This window comes from Quercus suber, unplaced genomic scaffold, assembly GCF_002906115.3.
Source record: "Quercus suber isolate HL8 unplaced genomic scaffold, Cork oak 2.0 scaffold_1, whole genome shotgun sequence".
NCBI lineage: Eukaryota > Viridiplantae > Streptophyta > Magnoliopsida > Fagales > Fagaceae > Quercus > Quercus suber.
In genome coordinates this window covers 845,869-870,054 of record NW_027069468.1, presented here as the reverse complement: position 1 = coordinate 870,054, position 24,186 = coordinate 845,869, and the positions used below count along the sequence as shown (strand labels likewise).

The following is a 24,186-nucleotide window of genomic DNA, read 5'->3' as shown; positions in this document are numbered from 1 at the left end:
AAATCACAGAAGGGAGGGTCGGCACGCCATCAAAGGCAGCCTCTCAGAGCATCCTAAGAAAAAGGACAACTACAATGGGTCAGCCATGCGCGCATGGTGGAGAAGCAATTCAAGGATAAACTGTCACTTCCGCATTAAATGCCCACAACTAACATCCTGACCGCATTAATGAGAAAATGACTCCTGAACAGTGCTGTCTTAGTCGCTGCAACTCACAGAAGGTTTGGTTAAGTGGTTGATGGGACAAGCACTCAAGTAGTGACCTGTATGATCAACAAATGTAGGGCCAAGATTAATGGAAAGGGGATATATAATGTAAGAGATCCTCCAGGAAAAGGGGATCGAGAGAAATCAGAAATAGAAAACATAGTAGGCATTTATATGTTCTTCAAAGCCCTTGTAACCAAGCACCGAAGAAGTAATAAGAACTACAAGCTCCTCAGATGAGGGCTGAGGACAAAATTTCATACTTTAGCCCATGTTCTTGTTATTCAAATCAACCCGTAACCAGGCCTAGTTGTTGTATCCCTCACTAAAATCTAGCTCTTTGGCCCACTCTTAACAAATTTATTGTATTGGGCTAGTTGAGCTTGAGTTTGCTCATCCAATAGCAGAAGTGCTCAAACTTAGTCTTTACAAAAACTATTAATATAATTTCCCATCCATATCCCTTAAATTTAAGAAATTATTAACCTATACCTCTCCTTCTCTTTAACTTCGGTTACTTTATTTATTTATTTATTTTGAGGGAATTATGTATGGTTAGTTGGTTACTTTAAAGAAAAGAAGCAAAATCTCCTATTAAAATCAAGTACATTTTTTCATCAAAAAATAAAAAATAAATCAAACATTTTTTTTTTTTTTATAAAAATCTCAAGCAAAAAGAATCAAATTTAAAAACACAAAGTGATAAATTTCAAACTAAATAGTTTTTTTTTAAATTTTTTTTTTTAAAGTTTCTTTCATGCACACCTTTTACTAACTCACGTTCAAATAATTTACACAACCTTAACTCACAACATTCAAAAAGATTGAAAAAAACTGAATTTTTTTACAAAATATCCATTTGTAAAAAATTGACAGAGAAAAAAAAAGGCAACAAAAGATTAGAAAATTCTACAAGGGATGCTCAAGAAAGCATTTGCAAATTAGTTGAAGGCATGTTAATATTCAACACTCACAGTAAAAAGACAAAGAACATAGGTTCTCTTCTCTTTTTTTTTTTTTCTTTTTTTTTTTTTTTTTTTTTAACTTAAATTTTTTAGCTAACCAAACACAAAAACAAACAAGTTAGTCTGAGTCTTTATAATTATCTATACTACTGTTTAAGGGCTTTCTCGGTTTGGATTAGATTTTGGCAGTTCAAAAATACTCTTTCATTCTAAGTTTAAGCAGAGACAAAACTTGAAAATAACATTGTAAGAATATATCTCTAATTCCCACCTAAAACATTTCATGTTGCATTGAATTCTTGATTTTTTTATCTTTTGTCATTTGATAATGCAAGTTAGTTAGGAGTGATGTAGATAATTCTGAGTATATTTCAGTAACCATTAAATTTGATATCAAAAGGCAAAACATTTTAGGTGGGTTTGTGGAAGATATGCAAGGACATTATATGAAACTCACACATTGTAGGAGAGAGGTTTCATGAGAATCTCTTATAAGATAATTTTTCTCTTTTATCATATATCCATTACATATAACCTTACAAAATTTATTAGCACAAAATAAATAAATAATTAACAAAACAATATAAAAGCTTTTGAACATAACAAGTTAATTGCAAATGTTATTTTTTAAAGTAAATATCAATAATTTGTATATATTATAATTTGAGATTATTTTATTTTTTAATTGCAAAAATACCTTTAAATGTGATTAGTGTTATTGTGAAATAATTTTTTTTTACCACTTCTCTAAATAATTTTATAATTAAAAAATATAATAATATCAAATTATAATAGACGTAAATCTATCTAGATTTACTTAGAAAAACGTGTGCTCTATAAAATGACAACAATGAGAGGTGTTTACTGCAAAAGAGCGCACGTGACTGTGGCCTGTCGAATGAGAAACCAAACCAAATCCCCGCCAAACCTAGGAAACGTGTAAATTCTATAAATCTAAATACATTCGAAAATAAAAGGCCATTTCTTCAATTCCAAATTCCAATGCCACTTACTTGAAACAGTGAGAAAACCCTGAAAATATGAAGGAGGCAGAGAGTAACAGAGAAATCCAAGTCCGTACAATAACCGGCGAATCAACCACCGTTTCGATTTCGAGTCATAGTACCATTGAAGAACTCAAGAAGCTCCTCCTCAACCAATCTTTCCTTCCTGCCTCTAACTCCCCCAATTTCCATCTTTTCTTCAAGGCAAGTCTCTCTCTCTCTCTCTCTCTCTCTTTCTATTTGTGTTCAGAGTTTCAACCTTTTTTTTTTCACCATGATTCTTGGTTGCCCAGAAAACCCAATAAACTAGAGACACAAAATTTTAGTGTTTTTTGGTGTCTTATGTTTCACTTTGAGTACAACTCGTTGTTTTTCGATAACCCATCAATCTAATATACCCTTTTATTGAACCAACTGATTTTACTCGTAATTTTTTGCTTTAAACTTAGTCACAGTCACTATGTGTGTTTGTGTGTGTTTTATATAAATGGTTGTAATTGCGAATTTCTTATTATGGCATTGTATGTAATTCTTGTGCCAGGGTGTTAAATTGAGATTGCAGAGTTTGATAAGCACTCACTGCATTGAGCCTGGTGACTTTCTAGTACTTGTTCCGTTTACTAGGAAGGAACCAAGTCAGACCCGGAAATCCGAACAATCTAAAACTTCTTTGAACAATGGTCTTAATAATGACTCAATCTCGAAGTTTGCTGATTTGGCGTGGTCCGATATGATGCAAGATTTGTCATATTTACGCGAAACATCGAATGATGAAACTGCTACTAATGACAAGGTGGGCAGATTTAGTCTTGGAGATAGGACAGAAACAATGGCAGCGAGTTTTAGTACTGGAGATAGGAAAGATACAATGGATGAAATTTCAAATTTTCGTTCTTTTGGGGAAAAACGCGGAAGGGGTTTTGATTTTGATAAAGGGATAGGGCTCCCCTATGACTTAATATTGAGTTCGTTGCAGTTCTCTGGTGAGGGTGTTCTTGATGAGCATAACTGTGATGTATTTGTTAAGGTTTTGGAGTCGGTGAATTGTTTATCGGACCCACGTTTTGGATTCTGCTTGTTGTCAAGAAAAGCAAAATTTTGGGCTGGTGACATGGGAGTGGGAGCTAACAATAGTAGTTCATGCTTATGTCCTGCATGGTTGAAGATAATCATGAAGGCATTTGCTTTCTTGAACATTTTTTCTGCATTTCTTCATTTTCAGCAGAAGGGTATGACCACTGCTTATTTGGAAGAAGCGCTAAATCAGCTAGCAAAATCTGGAATTAAACTTGGTATGAAGGACATAGAGCATCTTTCTGTTCTTAGTCCTAAGGTATTACATTGAATTTCTAGAAGGACTTAGAATCAGATGTCATTGAATTCCAAGATTATTTTATTTTTTAATTTTCTTGCTTTAAGCATGAATATTTTTTCTCAGGGAGTGCGTTTTTCCGATAATGAGATGGAGAAATCAAGTTTTGGTGATACCCTTGTTATCATTAATTGTTCAACAGAAAGGAAAGATCAAGTTGATAATCCTAAAACTGGTAATCTTGAAGATATGCATTTTTGTCTCTTTCATTTGGAATTTTATTATAAATTTATTGGCTTCGAACTGAATAATTTTTTTTGCCTTGGCCTCAAATTTCTGTTCAATAGCTTGCAAACGGATATATGTACCAAAGATTGTCAGTGCATTGAAGAAACGTGAAAGTTCTTTTAAAACTAACCTGTCAGAGGCTGTTCAGGTTTTAGTGGTACATTTTAACTTGTAACACTTCAGATATTTCATATGGTTACCCTTCCATTACTGTAGCAATCTTGATTTGATGTGCATACATGATTTGGATTTCAACTATACAGAGAGGCAGACATCCTGCGTAGATTTTTACTCATGTTTTCCAGGCTCCCAGTTCTTTTTAATTGTCAACTTGTATGAATTTGATACAAATTTTGTCCCTATTTCCTGATTTCTTTGCTTTTTTGAATCTAACCTTTGTCTATTGTATTCTCAGTTTGATTTAGAGTCCTATTTCTGACATGTTTTCTGATTGCATTCAATAGTCATTGATAAAGTCAGAGTGCAGTTTGTTGCATACTGATAATTAATCAGTAATATTTTTGATGGAAGTCTGGAACAAAAGCATACCCGTGTCATTTTCATTCTCATCCTATCTTCTGATTTTTTTGGTATAGAAGTTCTTTTGGTTGTTCAGGGTTATGACACATAAACAGATCCATATCTTCAATGCATATTTAATATTCCCAAGTAGTTTCTTACGACCTGAACCTTAAATCTTTCTTCATGAATGAACGCGTCTATGAAAATATGTTCTATATGACAGTATAACCTTTTTGCCACCATTTGTGCTTAGTAAATGGGTTACTCTTAACACTGCCACTATGATTATGGTAGTCATTAGTAAAATACACTTTAATGGTTAAGCAATTATTGTAGTGCTTCATAGCGACAACTTTGGCCTATTGAATAATCTGAGATTTTTTATGCAGTGTAAAAAGAAAACTGAGATGGCCGAGGCATTTTCCTTGGAGGACTTAATCTTATCAGTGAAGGACTGTAGTACTGCTGTGAGTGGAAATGAAGCAAAACGGGCAAGGAGAAGCGGGGCGGCTTCAAGTTCTGATTCAGACCATCTAAAATGTCATGTAGGTCTTCATTTAGATACACACACACACAGAGATATATATTTATATATATATATATATCATATTTTTGTAGATATAATATACAATTACAGGCCCCACAGGAAAGGATAAAGGACAGAGGAAAATAAATGGTGAAATTGATTCTATTTGATTGAGTTTTTACTTTAAAACTTGACCGGTTTTTTTGTGCTGTAATACTTCATTGACTTGTGTTTATATAATTATGGAATGCTATTGATCCAATATTTTTGTCTCAATCCATTTAAAATTGCTTTGTGATAATAACTGATTTATTTTTTAGTGTTGTTGTGAGTAAATAGTTTTTTTCATAATGAGAAAAAGAGGGGGCTATAATTAGTACAGAAGGTTCTGTGGCTCCTCATACAATAAAATTGAGAATCAGTTCTAAGATTTTCTTTCAATTTAGAACTTTATACTGCAATATTTGTATTTTGAAGTTATTTATCCCGAAAAAGAAAAAAAGCATTTTGAAGTTGAGGAATTAGTATGTTCAACTTAAGATATCTGCCCGATTGTAACAGCTTCTTTGCTCAGCAGGAAACAAGTTCATTGCTACCAGTGGAAATGGTTGAACATCTTAGGAAGGGAATTGGATCTACAGGACAGGTTTTATATATAATTATTTTGGGTTAGAGAGAAGAGTGTGTTAACATGGACTTCACCCAGGCTTCTTAGGGCCTGGCATCCTAACATGTAAACATATATAAACACGGTTTTTTAATAAATAATTTAAAACATATAGTTTATTATTTTTTCTTATTTTCATCTTTCAAAAATTTGTTAGTGAGGCAGGCTCTGTTCTGCAGGCATGTCTAACTCTTCTTAGTAGAAGGGCTCTGCATAGGGCTACACTAAAATCTTGTCTAAATGCAGATGGTGCATGTTGAAGATATTGGTGCCAGGAAAGCCACTTACATGGAAATCCCAAATCAACTCTCAGAAAACTTGAGATCTGCACTTAAATCTATGGGAATTGCTAAATTGTATAGTCACCAGGTACTGATGCTTCCTATACTTCGCTCCTTTTGATAGCAATATTTTGTTAATGTTTTTCCTTTACTTTATTTTATTTTATTTTTTTATAATATCCATAGGCAGAGTCTATTCAAGCCTCCCTTGCTGGGAAGAATGTTGTTGTGGCAACAATGACATCCAGTGGGAAATCTCTTTGCTATAATCTGCCAGTTCTTGAAGTCTTGTCGCAGAATTTGTTATCATGTGCTCTGTATTTATTTCCAACAAAGGTTTGTTGCAACATGTAAATGTCTAACTTCTACATGCTTTGGAATAACTCATCATGGTTTTTGATATTTGGTAGTAATTATATGATGAAAATATGTCATGTGTGCAGGCCTTAGCTCAAGATCAACTTAGAGCTTTGTTAGATATGACAAAAGGAATTGATGCTAGCTTAAATATTGGTATATATGACGGTGACACTTCTCAGAAGGAGAGGACATGGCTGCGTGATAATGCTAGACTGGTAATTTAGTAAGTTCTGGTTGGCTCATACAGGGCAGTTTTCTTTGGCTGGCTGGGACTCACCTAAATTTCTAGGACTCTTGTCTGCTTGCATGCAGTTGATCACAAATCCAGACATGTTACACATATCAATCTTGCCACACCATGAAAGATTTAGGCGGATTTTATCAAATCTTAGGTATTTTATGTGGGCTACAACTTCTCTTTCTATCACCAAGTGACTAATCTTTTCTCTTCCTCCTTTTTAACCAATGTATTTATTTAAGACGTGTTAAGTGGTTATTTTGAGAATTTTGTGCATTTTGTTTTGATGTACTTCTTGCCTTTTTTATTCCCCCTGCTACGCACATTCTTTGTTATCATGGAGATTCATTTTATATTCCTATTAATTAGGTTTGTGATCATTGATGAAGCCCATTCTTATAAGGGTGCATTTGGATGTCACACTGCTCTTATAATAAGGAGACTTCGTCGACTCTGTTCACATGGTAATTTTTTCAGTACAGTCTACAAATGTTTAAGAATGTCATTTGCATTTTTAAATTTTCTGTTGCTATGGAGATATCAGTCAGTGGTTTGCTTCCTTGTGCAGTATATGGAAGTGATCCTTCTTTTGTATTTTGTACTGCAACTTCTGCAAATCCGCTTGAGCATTGTATGGTAAAGATTTCTTGAATGTAAATACGTACTTTGCATTTTTTTTATGTTAGGAAAACTTAGATTTTCCTGGTGTTATTTATTTTCAAAAACGGCCATTATTTACCTTTTCTAGGTTTGTTTCCCCCACCTGCCCCCACAAGAATCTTAGACTGATAGGAATTATGTTAGTCACCACATCTGTAATATTTTTAGAAATATACACTTGCTTGGATTTTGTAGTGGCAAGTCTTGCCCTAGATTTACAATTTATAAGTTGTAGACATGCACATATTAACCAAATTTTTATTGAGAGAAAGAACCAATGGCAAGGGGGGAGGGGCTGTTTCTTTGACTTGCTGAGTTGGCCTGAACACTGGATATGAACAGCTTATCAGCATTATGCACTTGTGCATAGCCAGCTAGCTTCTTGATGGATTTTTCTGTTCAGGTGTACTTCACTTCAGTTGCTATACAAATTTTTTGTTTGAACTTTTCTTTCCTCAGCATATGTTGTGGACTTCTGGAGTCCCTAAAATGTTTCTCTTTGAAACTTTGAGAGATTGAAGTTTACCTATGTGAGGATGATATATTTCTGATATGAAAAGTTATGATTTAATTTATTTTTTTTCTGAGTGTTGGGTTTCATAAATAATTTTTGGGTATTTTGAAAAATTATCTTGGACATAAAATGAAATTATGGATTTGACAAATGATTTTCTGATAATTCAGGAGCTTGCAAATCTACCAACCTTGGAGCTAATTCAGAGTGATGGAAGTCCCTCTGCTAGAAAGCTTTTCATCCTTTGGAATCCTGTTGTGTCCCCAAAAATTGTATGTGATTTGCTACAATACATGCTCTACTTAGAAGAACTATGTAGTCAAGACATATCTATTTACTTTCTAGTGCTACTTAAGTACAGATTTTGAAGGAAACACAGAGTAGTATGGATACTGGTGGATCTACAAATGTAAATTCTAATCTCAGACATTCCAGGTAACAATCACCCAAGGGCATTTTGCTAGGTTTTCATTGCATAGCATAGCATATGTGAAATTTTGCTTCTTATTCGTCCTTTTTTATTTATTTATTTATTTTTTTAAATTATTATTTTTATTTCCCTTATCTGTGAGGCTTTGCTTTGAGTTATTTATGCTGCCTATGTTGCTTATCATTAACATTGAGAACTTCACATCACAGAATCACATGCCTCATGTGAGAATATAAAAGCCAAAAATTTGAATCTTTTCCTTCTTTTTATGGACTAACGTTCTCTTGAGGACTCTTTTATTTTTATTTATTTTAATAAGTAATGTTCTTTGTATGTACTGGTAAGAAAGAGTGAATTGAACCAAGTTGAGGGAATAAAAAAGGTAGAGGGAAAAAAAAAAAACATTAGTAGAAGTAGTAAAAAAATGATATGTTTATTAAGGAAGTAATAGAGTATGACCTTAGATGGAAAAGAATGGAGGAAAAGAACAAATGTTCTTTGTATGTACTGGTAAGAAAGAGTGAATTGAACCAAGTTGAGGGAATGAAAAAGGTAGAGGGGAAAAAAAAACATTAGTAGAAGTAGTAAAAAAATGATATGTTTATTAAGGAAGTAACAGAGTATGGCCTTAGATGGAAAAGAATGGAGGAAAAGAACACATGTGGCTGCCTCTAACTAATTTGTTGAGGAAAACATATCTGATCCCAAAATTTTGGGACTAAGACTTTTTTTGTTGTTGTTGTTGTAATGTTCTTCTTGAGGACTCTTCATAATTGTTTCTATCTTAATTAATACATTGTTAAAGCATTTTAGCCAAGGTTGCAAAAATTTGTAAATACGGTACATTTATCTGTACCCTATAATGAACATTTGTGTGGAATCAATATTTCAGTGCCTAATGTTTATTTACTTTTGCAGTCCACTTTTTACCGTTTCGTGCCTCTTTGCGGAAATGGTTCAGCATGGACTTCGTTGCATTGCTTTTTGTAAATCGCGTAAACTTTGTGAAATTGTTCTAAGCTATACGTATGTCACATCATTATCATGTTTCAGTACATCAATGTTATGACATTATTTATGGCATTTTTGGGACATGTTTTCGTTGTTTTGTCTGGTTTAGATTTTGAGATTAGAGTTTAATGTCTGTTTAGCTTTTTGGAGTAAGAAAATGATACTATTAAATTGATAAAATTGTGACAGGCGTGAGATTCTTCAGGATACAGGACCCCATTTGGTTGACTCCATATGCGTTTATCGTGCCGGCTACATTGCTGAGGTCAATACTGTTCTTTGATGCTTTTTGTTGTCTGACATTGGCCCCTCTACATCATGGTACATAATTAAATTACTTTCATATAAGTTGAAATATGAGGAGAGAAGAGAGATAGATATGAATTGAAGAAAGTCCATTAAATATACGGGTGTCTCCCGTTGATGAAAAGATGAGGGAGAATTTCTTGAGATGGTTTGTTTATATCCAAGGTAGAGCAATAAATGCATCATTGAGGAATTTTGATTTGTTAATGTTGAGGGAATGAAAATAGATAGAGGAAGACTTAATATAACATTAGTAGAAGTAATTAAAAAAGACATGTTAATTAAGAAAGTGACAGAAAGTATGATTTTGGATAGCATAGAATGATAGAAAATAATACATGTGAATGACCTTGACTAATCTATGAGGATCCATGGCCAACCCCATAGTTTTGAGACTAAGGTTTTGTTGTTTGTTGATGATGATGCTCAATGTGTAAGACAAGTCTTTGTATGGATAGCACTTTTGATGCCCAAATTTCATATGTAGCATAAAAGTGCAGATTAGTAGAGTTTGGTAAGTCTTCACTTTTGCTTCTAAGGAGATACTTAATGGGCAATCTAGTGGAAATTTAAAAAACAAATTCAATCAAGTAAACTTGAAGATTTTGAATAAGTAGGATTTTGGAGATATAAGGGTACTAAATAGAATTTATTACTAGTTTTTATATTTATTAATTTAGTTATTTCTAATTTATATATTATAGTGATTGTTGATTTTAGTGTTGTGTGTACTTATATGTAGTATGCCCGCCCACCCGTGTGTTGAGAAAAGATCAATATTAGAGGTTACTTTCATTTTCTATTAACTTTGTCAAAGTAGATCAATTATTTTTTGGTTATCTAGAGGTGGAAGAGAATTTATTTTCTGTGGAGATTGAGGTAAAAGATGCGGTAGTTTGTTTCTGTGAAAATATTTACAAGAGAAATGAAGTTGGGGCTTGTCTTTCTCTTTTTTGCTGTGAGATCTGTGAATTAGTTACAAAGAAATGAAGATTGGTGCCTTGTCTTCTCTCTTATTCTTCTGATTAGAGGGAAGGATTTGAGAGAACATTAATGAGGAAGGAGGTGGGGAGTGCAATTACGGTGGAAGGCTGTGATTCCACATTCTATAACAAATATTTTGGAATTTTTAGGTAATTTCTATTTTAGATTTCTATTTTTAATTTATTTTTATTATTATTATTTTTCTCCGTGGTTTTACCCTTGTATAAATCCTGTGTATAGGGGTGGCGCCCCACTCCCNATACTGTTCTTTGATGCTTTTTGTTGTCTGACATTGGCCCCTCTACATCATGGTACATAATTAAATTACTTTCATATAAGTTGAAATATGAGGAGAGAAGAGAGATAGATATGAATTGAAGAAAGTCCATTAAATATACGGGTGTCTCCCGTTGATGAAAAGATGAGGGAGAATTTCTTGAGATGGTTTGTTTATATCCAAGGTAGAGCAATAAATGCATCATTGAGGAATTTTGATTTGTTAATGTTGAGGGAATGAAAATAGATAGAGGAAGACTTAATATAACATTAGTAGAAGTAATTAAAAAAGACATGTTAATTAAGAAAGTGACAGAAAGTATGATTTTGGATAGCATAGAATGATAGAAAATAATACATGTGAATGACCTTGACTAATCTATGAGGATCCATGGCCAACCCCATAGTTTTGAGACTAAGGTTTTGTTGTTTGTTGATGATGATGCTCAATGTGTAAGACAAGTCTTTGTATGGATAGCACTTTTGATGCCCAAATTTCATATGTAGCATAAAAGTGCAGATTAGTAGAGTTTGGTAAGTCTTCACTTTTGCTTCTAAGGAGATACTTAATGGGCAATCTAGTGGAAATTTAAAAAACAAATTCAATCAAGTAAACTTGAAGATTTTGAATAAGTAGGATTTTGGAGATATAAGGGTACTAAATAGAATTTATTACTAGTTTTTATATTTATTAATTTAGTTATTTCTAATTTATATATTATAGTGATTGTTGATTTTAGTGTTGTGTGTACTTATATGTAGTATGCCCGCCCACCCGCCCACCCACACGCACACACACACACACACACACATATATATATATATAGAGAGAGAGAGAGAGATAAATCTTTCATATCTTCCCCTCCTGCAATGAGGACAAGCCTAAGGATGTAACTTTGGACAGGTTTGCTACTTTCTATGGAGGCGACCATCACATGCATGCCTTAGAAATTTCTTGGAGTCAGGCATCACATGCATGATTTAGAACTTTCTATGGTGGCAGGAATCACATGCATGAGTTGCAACTTAGAATGTAATAGCTAGTAAAGACCCCCCCCCTTTTTTTCCCTACTTTCTTAATGAAACTTATTATTATTTTAAAAAAATTAAGGTTATGTTTGGTAACAGTTTTTGTTTTCTATTTTCAAAAACTTGTTTTTGGGAATATAAAGAAAAAACAATTTTCTTGTATTTTTGAAATTAAAAACATGTTTAGTTAGTTGAAATTAAAAAGATAGTTTTTTGAAGAAAAAAAAGAAAATACTAAAATATGTTGTTACTAGGATTTGAGCTATAATGTTAACTCATTAAATGAGATAGATTTATTAAATTAAATGCGTGTTTTCATTGACTTTTGAAAATTAGAAATTGAAAACAGCCTTTTGCATGTTTTCAGTTTTTTTCACAAATAGAGTTTTGAGAACAGTTTTTGTTTTTTGTCCAATTTGGGTTATCAAACAAGTTTTTTAGTCTAAAAAATAGAAAATTGTTTTTGAAAACAGAAAATAAGGGAAAAAAACAGTTACCAAACATACCCAAACTTGCTGAGCATAGCATATTTGAATTTAATCAACATATGGTTTGTTGAGCTTGACATTGGCTAAGTGATGAAACAGGATAGGAGGAGAATAGAGAGAGATTTTTTTGATGGGAAGCTTTGTGGTATTGCTGCAACGAATGCCCTTGAGTTGGGCATTGATGTTGGGCATATTGATGTGACTCTGCATTTAGGCTTTCCTGGTAGTATTGCTAGGTAGGATTCCAAGTTATCTTTGTTTCCAGTGATTTAACTATTTGCTTGAGTGGATTTGATCAGTGAAATTTCCCCCCTTTTATATGCATATCTTTAGCTTGTGGCAACAAGCTGGCAGGGCTGGGAGGAGAGAAAAACCATCTCTTGCTGTTTATGTTGCATTTGGAGGGCCTCTTGATCAATATTTTATGAATCATCCTAAGAAACTCTTTGGGAGCCCAATTGAGTGCTGTCATATTGATTCTCAAAATCAGCAGGTTTTAAGTTTTCTGTCTTTATTATATTTTACTTATTTATCAATCCTTTCAGGTCTGACAAATTGACAAAACTTAATGTTTTTTTTTTTGTTGCCTTATTCATCGAAGGTTCTTGAACAGCATCTGGTCTGCGCTGCTCATGAACACTCATTATGTTTGCTTTATGATGAGAAATATTTTGGCTCTGGTTTAAGCAGTGCCATAAATTCTCTGAAAACTACAGGATACTTGAGTTGTGATCAATCTTGTGATTCTTCTACTAAAATTTGGAACTATATTGGGCATGAGGTAAGATATCGGTAACATGGTTTATGTTTACTCTCTGAAATATAAATAATACTAAATAATAATCTTCTTGTGTCTCCCTCATCATTCTCCTCTGGTTGGAGAAAACTCGACCTCGAGTTCTAAAGTGTTGAAGGATTAGGATGCTGACAAGTAACACTTGCTTCAAATCTAGAATCACCTTAGGGAGCACAGGGAAAAGAAAAACCTTGAATTCCACCACATCAAACTCATTTGGAATAACAAAATCAATGTGTGGAATCAGTATAATCTCGTCTTGAACCTTATGAACCATAGGAAGCACTGTAGTTTTAAACTCTTCGACTTCACCAAGATGTAGATCTTCAAGGACTGTGGAGGGTTGATCAGAAACACATTCAACAACTTCAACTTTCACATCACGTGCACCCTCTAATGTAATATTCTCTTTAGGCGCCATCTCTTCACCTTGCTGCTCTTCAATAGATTTATTTCCCTGCACGCATGTTAAAGTAACACTTGTTGAGGCATGTACGTTTGTGTCAACATTAGACTTTGGTGTTGCTGGAGGATTCTCAACGACTAAGATATCATCATCAATGTTGTCTCCTATTGGGGCAGCAAGAAGTTCATTGTGATCTAGTGTCCTTGGTTTCCCAATTGAATCGGATTGAGTCTTCTTGTGTTGAGCAATCCTGTCTTGAATGTCTGTCATGAGCTTTACAGTTAATTCTGTTACTTCCCTGGTAGATATTTCCTTGGTAAATTGTTCAAAAGTGCGTTGAGGACATGAAATGGGATGAGAATGAGGATTCATCGTATTTGCTTCAGCTTGAAAAGCACCACACTGAGATTGGGGTAGATACTTAGCTCGATAGTATGGTGACAAATACTCATCACAAAGTTTTTCTTTCATATCTTCCCACACACTGATGGCAGATTCATAATCCACATAGCGAAAATATTCAAGCTTCTTCCAAAACCTTTGTGCGTGACCTCTTAACTTCAACTTGGCATACCTAACCTTTTTATTATCTGCCCAATTTTGCTTGCTCAAAGAATTGCTCCATCCCATTTATCCAGTTGACAAAATCTCGTGAATAAGTATCATCACCATCAAAATAAGGTGTGTCAGATATCACCATGATGCTCTAAAAGTGTTTCAACAAATAGCTGCTGTGATTTTCTCCTTGTCAGTGGCCAACTTGCTGCACTACAGTCACAGGTTTGGCTCCTCACGTGAGTGGGTCTGTTTGCACAATATAGATATATGGAAAAGCAACTTAAGGGCCCAACACGTCCACTGGGCTGTCACAGTAACAACACTTTATTTCATTTCCTTGAGATTTTTTTTTTTTTTTTGAAAATTACAAAGTCAAACACGATAAACTTAGAAAATAGAACTCGAAACTGACTAACAAAACTCAAAAGAAATTAAACTGGAAACAGAGGTTGTTTCTGCGATGAGGGTCTTTGGCCAGCGCTGGAGATCCAACGCCTAGCGGCGGCGCGAAGAGGCACGGAAAGCGGCGGCACGACATGGAGGATTAGTGGTGGCTTGTCTCAGGTCTTGCGTCGGCGGTGGCTGACGTTCTCAGCGGCGGTGGTCAAGGGCGAAGATGGTGTCGGCGGCGGTGGTTGATGGGTCTGTAGTTGATGGCTGATGGGCTACGGCGGCGGAGGGTTGATTTGTGGGTCTCGGCTGGTGGCTGATTTTTTTTTTTTTTTTTAATGGGAAACACAACTGTATGACAACTTTCTTGCACCAAGTAGAAAAATGACACAGACAACTCTCTGGTGGAGAAAAACACGATGGTGAGGGATATTTTTTTTTTTTTTGGGGTGAGATTTTCTGGCTCTTTCCTGCGGTGATGCTTCAACGGATCGGTGTTTGCTCTGATACCAAATATGACGCAGGACAATCAGAACAAAACTGAAATAACGGAAAAATAAAAGATATGACCTAGGAGTCAGCACCTAAACCTTACTTGGAGTCAGCACCAAGCGGGGAAACTACTAGGAGTCAGCACCTAGGGTAGACCTGGAGTCAGCACCAGACCAAAGAAAGACCAAACGACCATTTTTTTCATTCATCAAAATATCAATCATCTCCTCAAGGAGTACAATAAGTTGGTTATAAAGGATTGCTAAACCCTAGTTCTAATTGGCTAGGAAACCCTAATTGCCTTATTACAAAAATAACCTTACTTCTAAATTAAAATACTAAAAGCCCAATAACTAAAAGCCCAATAAACTAATAGGACCTAAAACATAAAAATACAATGGGCTTGCAAACATAAATAATACTAAATAATAATCTTCTTGTGTCTCCCTCATCACACATGCTCTTTTAAACGTTGTGCCTTTGTAAGTCTTGTATGTTCAAATTATTATTATTATTTTTAATTTTCCATTGCAGTTGAAGTTAGTGTATCTTATTGCATTCTTTGTAATTACGCTTATTAATTTGCCAAATGGCTGGAGCATTGATATTACGAATTCAAGCATGTCCTTATTTGTTGTCTCTGAGGCCACTGTTTGCATCTGACTATATTATGATGCTTTGATGTGTAGACATATAATATGCAACACATCTGACTTGGCTCCAGAGTGTCCAAACCCTCATGATAGTCGATATTATCCAGAAAGAATTCTATTATACGATCAGCATCCAGGAGGGATTGGTGTATCAGTGCAGGTGAGTGACATGGAATTGGAAAATCCAATAATGAATTGTGACATTTTCATTTATGCTAAAGGGAAGCGAGGTTTGTTGAATAAATAACTAAGTAGGATGAGTATTCATTCCTTCCAAAGTCTCGAACCTTTGATTGATATATGTTTCCTGATTTAAGGAAACTTCAAAGTTAAATTGAAACTGGCTAATAGAACAGCTTTGGCATATAGGACCTTTGGATAAATCTCCATTACAATATGCTCAAGATATATCAAGTATATCTTAAAATGTATACTGGTTAACTCCCCCTCCTCCCCTCTTTTGTCCCATTGCTGCAATGGTAATTGATGATCCTCTAATTTCTTTGGACAGAATGGACTGGTTGTTTCTTATTTTACTGTCTGCTAATTTCCAGCAAAAGACATGTTTTACTCGTTGATGTGAATACATTTGAACATGTAATAGGTTCAACCCCTTTTCACGGAGTTGTTAACTGCTGCTCTGGAACTTCTTACCTCTTGCTACTGCTTTGGAGATTCTGGTTGCCCTAATTGTGTCCAAGTCAGCCTCAAGTTCTTTTGTCTGTAGTTTGTCCCTCTTTCTCAATTTAAGATTTAACTTTTAAAGTTTTGGTATTTTGCAGAGTTTTGCTTGTCATGAATACAATGAGGTTTTACACAAGGATGCAGCCATTATGATCATTAAGGTTTTGACTTGAATCTCATGGATCCAGATCTCTTCAGGCTAGTTATAATCATGTTGTGGCATTGATTGGATTTCTTGTGTTTTCAGGGCGTTCTAGATGCGGAGAAATTGTATTTTGGGGATCTGCCGACTCTTCTAGAGTGGAGGACCATTGCCAAAATGTTTGATGCATGTATAGGAAACCAATTCAACTTCTCCTTTTCTTTTCTGGGTAAAGCATTTAGACAAAAAGTGATCAATTTAATGAGCCATTCGCCTTATCCGTGTCTCCATTGGTTTATGCTGATATTGATGTTATGGTTATGATTTGTTAGGCTGCATCTGGTAAGTGCCTTTTGGCTTCCCTCCCCATCTCTCACTTTTTCTATGTATTACCTTTTCAATAAGTGGAACACATTAACTATACATTCTGAGGGTTGGGCAAAAAGGGTCGATTCAATCTTGTTGTGGCAATCACTTGATCTTAAAACTAATATCCTGTTGTGCCAATCTTTTATTCTTAAAACCAACATTCTTTAGACCCAAGAGTCAAATTTGAAAGCATAATTTTTTCTTTATCGCCCAAACTGTAGGTAGCTAATATACAAGATTGAAGGGCTATAGAGGGTTCGGTTAATCTATGCCCTTAAGACTAAGGATATACATTAACTATTCATTTTTGGAAAGTTTTTATGGAGAATTGAAAAATTTGTCAAAATAGTTAGTCACTTTTCTTTTTTCTATAAAAAGTTTTCTAAAATGGTATACTAATGTATGTCTGGCGTACGTTAGCAAAAAAAAAAAAAAAAAAANTACTCTCTGTACCTCTTTGTGAATAACTTGCATGATTACTCCATGAATATGCTTTTGTATCAGCAAATTCTATAGGAACCATAAGGGTTTAACTTTTCAAATTTATTGTTTGCCATGCATGATGTTTGTAGAAATTTCCCTCACATTCAGTTAGTATCCGGGCAATAGAAAACGAGAGATACGAGGTAATAGACCAGCGTAGTGACGAACTCCTTGAAGAGATCGAGGAAAGCAAGGCTTTCTTTCAGGTTGGCATTCCTTGTTATAAATATATTAAGTGCTTTGCATGTTAATCTGACTTTTGTATTATAATTATCTCCAAATTAAATAAAAAATTGATTTTGAAATGAAACTATTTTTCTTATTAGTGCTGATTGCTCTATATTTTGTCATCTTTTATTTAATTCAGGTATATGAAGGTGCTGTTTATATGCGCCAAGGGAAGACCTATCTGGTTAAAAAATTAGATTTGTCAAGTAAAACTGCTGTGTGTGAAGAAGCTGATTTGAAGTATTACACAAGAACTAGAGATTACACAGATGTTCATGTCAATGGTGGTAATATTGTATGTCAGGCTCAACTGTTTGATCTCATGTTCTATATATGACTTCTTATAACTTAATCAAGTTCCTGGACACGCAAGATGCATTTGTATCTTGTTGAATTGAGTTCTCTGGAATACTGTAGATAGGATTCAGACGTGTTTGTGCTTCATTTATGTTGCTAATGTTGTAATGTTTTGAATGACAGAACTATATATATAATGGGGAAACTTGAGGCATATTAATTTTAAAAAGGCATTGATTCTCCAAAAAAAAAAAAAAAAAAAAAAATAATAATAATAATAATAAGGCATCTGCCATAATTGATCTAACAAGATTGAGACTAATAGTGCCAAAGGTGAATGGCCCTAAGAAGTGTATCCTGCCTGAAGAGATGATAGAAGGTTTACCTGACGTCCCATTTTCATTAGATTAGATCCACTCCTGAGATTTTAAATTGAATCCACACTATTCATATTAACCACGTTCCCATGTAGGTCTAAGTGAGATGAAACTATGCTTCCTGAGCAATCTTTATTATGCAATTAGTTTGAATGCCTAGAGAACCGCCAATATGTTAGGAATAACTCTCCTGGTTGGAGCAGCTTCTACTTGGAGTAAGATACTGAGGTCCAATCTCCATAAATGGTGTTCATTGGCATAGGCATGCAAGAAAAATGTAGGGATGCAAGAAATGAGTTCTGTCCAAATCTTTTTGTTGTGATCTTATTTTGCATAACTGTTGCAACCCTACCCTAGAGCACAGATATTTTGTAAACGTATTGGACATGATAGTATGTCAGGTAATCTTGATTTGTGTTTCATATGCTGTATTCTAAAATAATGGTCGGTTATATTATTATGCCTAGGTCACAGCTTGATATGTATGACCAACACCTGTGTATTCTTGTCTTTATCCCTTTGTTTTGCCCATTAGTGGGGTTGGTGGAACAGAACAGAGATTGCATAGGGTTCTTGGATTACCTATTTTTTACAAGATGTAGCCAAAGAGATTTAATTAGCAAAAAATGTGTATGTCCTGGTGTTTGTATCTATGAATGGTTACAAACTTCTTTATATTTGCATAGCATTTGCTAGTAATGCTCCCTCAATATTGTGTTTTCAAAATACTATAATTTTGGTATACTAAACACTCACAGCTGCATGTCATGCTGTTTTATTAGGCTTATCCAGTGAAGGTTGCCAAAATTCAACTTCCAAGAACAACTGCCAAAGCAAATACTTGCAAAGTAACAACTAATTGGTTTGGTTTCTATAGAATCTGGAGAGGAAGCAATCAAATCTTTGATACTGTTGAACTTTCACTTCCTAGTTATTCATATAATTCGCAGGTGGGCTTCAATAAATATTGATATTGGATTATAAAATGAAAAAAGATCGATGTTAAATATTTACTTATGTGGCATCATTGTTGGGATCATGCAGCTATATAGACATAAATATGTACTTAGAACTCGGTATAAATATGTATATGTATGTATGTTTCTTTTTCTTATGAACTCAGTATAAATATTATTTTGCCCCAACATCTAAACAGGCAGTTTGGATTCCAGTTCCACAATTAATAAAAGCTGCAGTCAACAAGCGAAACTTTGATTTTCGTGGAGGCCTGCATGCTGCTTCACATGCTCTTTTAAACGTTGTGCCTTTGTAAGTCTTGTATGTTCAAATTATTATTATTATTTTTAATTTTCCATTGCAGTTGAAGTTAGTGTATCTTATTGCATTCTTTGTAATTACGCTTATTAATTTGCCAAATGGCTGGAGCATTGATATTACGAATTCAAGCATGTCCTTATTTGTTGTCTCTGAGGCCACTGTTTGCATCTGACTATATTATGATGCTTTGATGTGTAGACAAATAATATGCAACACATCTGACTTTATATATAGACATGAGAGGATCCTAGGCTGGCTTGTCTCAGAACAAAACTGAAATAACGGAAAAATAAAAGATATGATCTAGGAGTCAGCACCAAGCGGAGAAACCACTAGGAGTCAGCACCTAGGGTAGACCTGGAGTCAGCACCAGACCAAAGAAAGACCAAACGGCCATTTTTTTCATTCATCAAAATATCAACCATCTCCTCAAGGAGTACAATAAGTTGGTTATAAAGGATTGCTAAACTCTAGTTCTAATTGGCTAGGAAACCCTAATTGCCTTATTACAAAAATAACCTTACTTCTAAATTAAAATACTAAAAGCCCAATAACTAAAAGCCCAATAAACTAATAGAACCTAAAACATAAAAATACAATGGGCTTGCAAATATAAATAATACTAAATAATAATCTTCTTGTGTCTCCCTCATCATTCTCCTCTGGTTGGAGAAAACTCGACCTCGAGTTCTAAAGTGTTGAAGGATTAGGATGCTGACAAGTAACACTTGCTTCAAATCTAGAATCACCTTAGGGAGCACAGGGAAAAGAAAAACCTTGAATTCCACCACATCAAACTCATTTGGAATAACAAAATCAATGTGTGGAATCAGTATAATCTCGTCTTGAACCTTATGAACCATAGGAAGCACTGTAGTTTTAAACTCTTCGACTTCACCAAGATGTAGATCTTCAAGGACTGTGGAGGGTTGATCAGAAACACATTCAACAACTTCAACTTTCACATCACGTGCACCCTCTAATGTAATATTCTCTTTAGGCGCCATCTCTTCACCTTGCTGCTCTTCAATAGATTTATTTCCCTGCACGCATGTTAAAGTAACACTTGTTGAGGCATGTACGTTTGTGTCAACATTAGACTTTGGTGTTGCTGGAGGATTCTCAACGACTAAGATATCATCATCAATGTTGTCTCCTATTGGGGCAGCAAGAAGTTCATTGTGATCTAGTGTCCTTGGTTTCCCAATTGAATCGGATTGAGTCTTCTTGTGTTGAGCAATCCTGTCTTGAATGTCTGTCATGAGCTTTACAGTTAATTCTGTTACTTCCCTGGTAGATATTTCCTTGGTAAATTGTTCAAAAGTGCGTTGAGCTTGAAAAAAAAAAAAAAAAAAAAAAAACTTAAAATAAGCTTGGTGATTTTTTTTTTTTTTGGGTAGGGTAACGATTATCGCACACTTTGTTATGCAAGTAAAATTTTGTTTTCAAAACATGATTTCAAATGGAGTAATAGTGTGTGTAATAATTTTTCCTTCAGGTTATTTGGTTCATGCACAAGGTTTTTTGTTATTTTATTTATTATTTGTTTAAAGGCTAATAAGTCAATGAAAATAAACTTGTTTTCTAGTTTAGACAATGAGGTTGATTAATCTCTTTCTAGCTTGGTTTGAGCCATAGCTAAACTGGAAGAGAAATGTTATGTACACATTTTCATTTGTGGGTTTAAATTAGAATCAACAACTTATCATCTATGATTTTTTAATTGTTAGTTGAAAATAATTGGAAATGTTATGTTGATTGAGTGTGCTAAAGGCAACCCTTAAAGGTTTTTTTTTTTTTTTTTTGGGTGAGAATCGAAGCAACCCTTTAAGGTTGAATTCACGGTACAGTTGAATCAGTTTGTTTAAGCAGTCGAGGCAATTTTAATAGAAGTTCAATTTTTATTATTAATTTTTGCTACTTTTAGGCTTCTAGCTTCCCAATATATGTAGGACCCGTTATATTCTCGCCTTCAAAAGGTTGCCTTAACGTACTCCAACTGGAAAATGAATCAGAATCAACTACCTCCATTCATGTACGATGGAGGCCGACCGATGTGAAGTGGAACCAACCGTGGTGAATGTTTTGTTACCAATGTGGCCGGTTAAAAGAATCATTCTTCTATAAAGAAAGAGAAATGCTAGTGTCACATAAAATGACAAAACTTGTATCACAACTTGCTTACGTTTACGTGGCAAGTTGTGAATAGTACATGTGTGATGGTGGACTTATGTGGGGACACTCTCAAAGATTATTTCGAATTACTTTTGTTTATCTCATAAAAACTAAGGTTTTCAAAAAAAGTAAAACTTATTACATACTATTTTGCACACATCTATACACAGGTGCATTTTAAGTTTACAATTGAAATCATGAATTGAAGGCACAATTTTAAACTTGAAATTGTGTTGAAATTTGTTTTCAACTCATGATTTCAGTTCAAACTTATATGTGTGTACAAATGTGTGTGCAAAATAATGTGCGAAATTAACAGTCATTTTCAAAATACTAAAATTTTGGTATACTAAAGGGCTGCCAACATTCAACTTCCAAATACAATCGCCAAAGCAAATATTTTCTATTTTGCATCAACTGGTGTGAGTTCTCTAAGTATGGTTCGGTTTTTATGGAATTTGGAAAGGAAGAAACCGAATCTTTGATACTTTTGAACTTTCACCTCCTAGTTATTCATAATTTCATACAGCATTCAGGTGTGCTTCAAATATTAAAGATTGATCTAGTTAAGGCCTTATGAATTTTAATTATTCCAATTTAGCATCATTGTTGAGATCGTGCAGCTATATATGCATAAATATGTACTTACATGTATGTATTTGTATGTATGTTTCTTTTTCTTCTAAACTCGGTATATTCTTTTTTCGTCCTAATGCATAGACTAGCTAATAAGTTCATTAATAAAATGAAAGCCTTTGGTTTTTATTGACTTCTTTTAGGTTAGTCGAGAGATGAAAAAGTGGAAGGATAGAAAATAGGGAGGAGATGGAAATGCGAGGAGATTGAAGAGATTTTAGTTCTCTCCATGTGTTAGGTTTGAGGAGTGGAAAAGTGAAGAGATGATTTTTTTTTTTAGTTGAGGAGAAAAGTGAGAATGTGAGAGGATGAAAAATGTAGTTTACATACATTTCCTATTATGCCCATTTTACATAAGGACAAAACTTAGGTATAGTACCTTAGGTGCTGTTCCTTAGGTTCTCCTTTTAGGATTCAGCCATGTGGCTATTTAACTAAAAAATACATACTCATTCCATGAGAAAAAAAATCCACATGATAGAATCTTAAAAGAGGAATCTAAGAAACAATACCTAAGTATTGTACCTAAGTCTTGCTCTTTACATAATATATAAAAAATGATTTTTATACTCATTAAGTAATAAAAATATTACTTAAGCATTTCTAAAAAGAATATTACTTATAATCAATTAAAATGAATAAAATAAAATTTTATAACAATTTACCCATCATAAATATTATATTATATTACTTTTACCTATTATTATATATTTTTTGTGAAATGTTGTGGAATTTTTACCAAGGGGTAGAAATGTAAAAGTATGGGTTGAAGCAACATTCTACAAAAACAAAATCAACTCAGTGCAAACATTTTGGTGGATTTAGGGAGAAAACAGCTTGGCCCCATTAGTTTATCCTCCTATAATCTTTCCAACCAAACACACAAAAAAAAAAAAAAAATCATTTTTTTTCCTTGCTTTTCTCTCCTCCTTTTCCATACCCTAAAATCACCCCCAACCAAACAAGGCCTTAATATTGTCACATAAGCTTTTGAAAGTCTACATATTTATTGCCATAGTTGTTGGTATCATATGATTCATATTGTATTTTGTACAAAAAGTTTCATATTGTAATAACGTATCAGAAGTGCTCATAAATTGTATGATATAGTAGTGTGTATCATATCATACTGTACGTAGACATGTATTTGAAAATGAGTTTATTTTTTGGTCAAAATATGTGTTTTTAGTTAAATCCAACAAATTGTTAGACTTGATTTTAACATAAAATTATTAAATTACTTAATTGAGCCCAATGAAATAATATGTCCACAAGTATTTTTTTTTTCTACAAAATTTGGACTACGCACTTGACACTTCACTTTCATATTTGCAAAATTTTTTCTATACTATGAAAAAGGTATTAAATGGCAATATAATTATTTATTATTTATTATTGTTATAAGTCTAAGAAGATAGAATGCCACGAAGAAATATGCAAAGTAAAAATATTAAAATAAAAGAATAAGAAGAGATAGTAAATGTTGATGATGAAGAAGAAAGTTTCAATGAAGAAATATATTTGCAAGATGGTAAACACAAGGATAACATTAACTTAGATGGATTTGATGAGACAAGATGATGAAACAAATTATTATTTTGAGTCAATTTTCATGTATTAATGTTTTATCACTTTTAAGTTTAATTAATTTGAATGTGAATGTTATAAAAACATGTTAATTTGATTTATTTAGTTATTTTGTTAAATATTATTATGTGATGATTAAATTAGTTATTTGTTAATAAATTTTAAATTTATAATGAATACGTCATACATACATACATATATATATATATATATATTATTAAGTATTTGTGTTTTTTATGATAAAACAACACATACAATCCACGATAAAAAAAAAAAAAATTAAATTTACGTTTTAACAACTATACTTATAACATCATTATTGTAATATGTATTATTTTAAATTTTATTTGCAGGTTTACAAATACTCAATTCATTTGATTTGAAAGAGGAGGAAAATAAAAAAGTGCCAACCAAATATAAACCAGGAGTGTTGGTTAGGTACACATGAAGTCCTGAACCTATCAAATCAAAGTTGATGGAAAAAGTTGACAGCTACTATTCCATTACCATGAATCAAATCCTTAATCAATCACTTCGGAATTTACAACAATATCCTATCCACTGTTC

General features: G+C 33.6%; 1 protein-coding gene and 1 long non-coding RNA gene across 5 annotated transcripts; both read left to right on the top strand.

Moving 5' to 3' along the window:
• The first annotated feature begins 2,061 nt into the window (after nt 1-2,061).
• On the top strand, nt 2,062-19,235 carry LOC112028953 (uncharacterized). Of its 4 annotated transcripts, none has more exons than XR_010628274.1 (23): nt 2,062-2,380; nt 2,718-3,509; nt 3,615-3,723; nt 3,836-3,933; nt 4,688-4,843; nt 5,402-5,470; nt 5,738-5,860; nt 5,959-6,108; nt 6,216-6,347; nt 6,445-6,524; nt 6,740-6,834; nt 6,939-7,006; nt 7,715-7,816; nt 7,906-7,979; nt 8,893-9,000; nt 9,175-9,250; nt 12,168-12,304; nt 12,402-12,561; nt 12,670-12,849; nt 17,131-17,247; nt 17,409-17,556; nt 18,726-18,893; nt 19,100-19,210. XR_010628274.1 is itself a non-coding variant. In XM_065771575.1 (23 exons), the coding sequence occupies exons 1-23, from the start codon at nt 2,213-2,215 to the stop codon at nt 19,214-19,216; spliced, it is 3,426 nt and encodes a 1,141-aa protein (XP_065627647.1). In that variant the 5' UTR covers nt 2,063-2,212; the 3' UTR covers nt 19,217-19,235. The 4 variants fall into 4 exon arrangements, 3 of the variants coding, with proteins under 3 accessions (XP_065627647.1, XP_065627612.1, XP_065627685.1); XM_065771575.1 differs by having other exon boundaries at nt 2,063-2,380; nt 3,836-3,924; nt 17,409-17,564; nt 19,100-19,235; XM_065771540.1 differs by having other exon boundaries at nt 2,064-2,380; nt 17,409-17,564; nt 19,100-19,235.
• On the top strand, nt 14,942-16,612 carry LOC136066742 (uncharacterized). Its single transcript, XR_010628221.1, has 5 exons — nt 14,942-15,192; nt 15,400-15,523; nt 15,968-16,063; nt 16,146-16,208; nt 16,295-16,612. It is a non-coding gene; the product is annotated as an uncharacterized LOC136066742 (long non-coding RNA).
• Nucleotides 19,236-24,186: the final 4,951 nt, after the last annotated feature.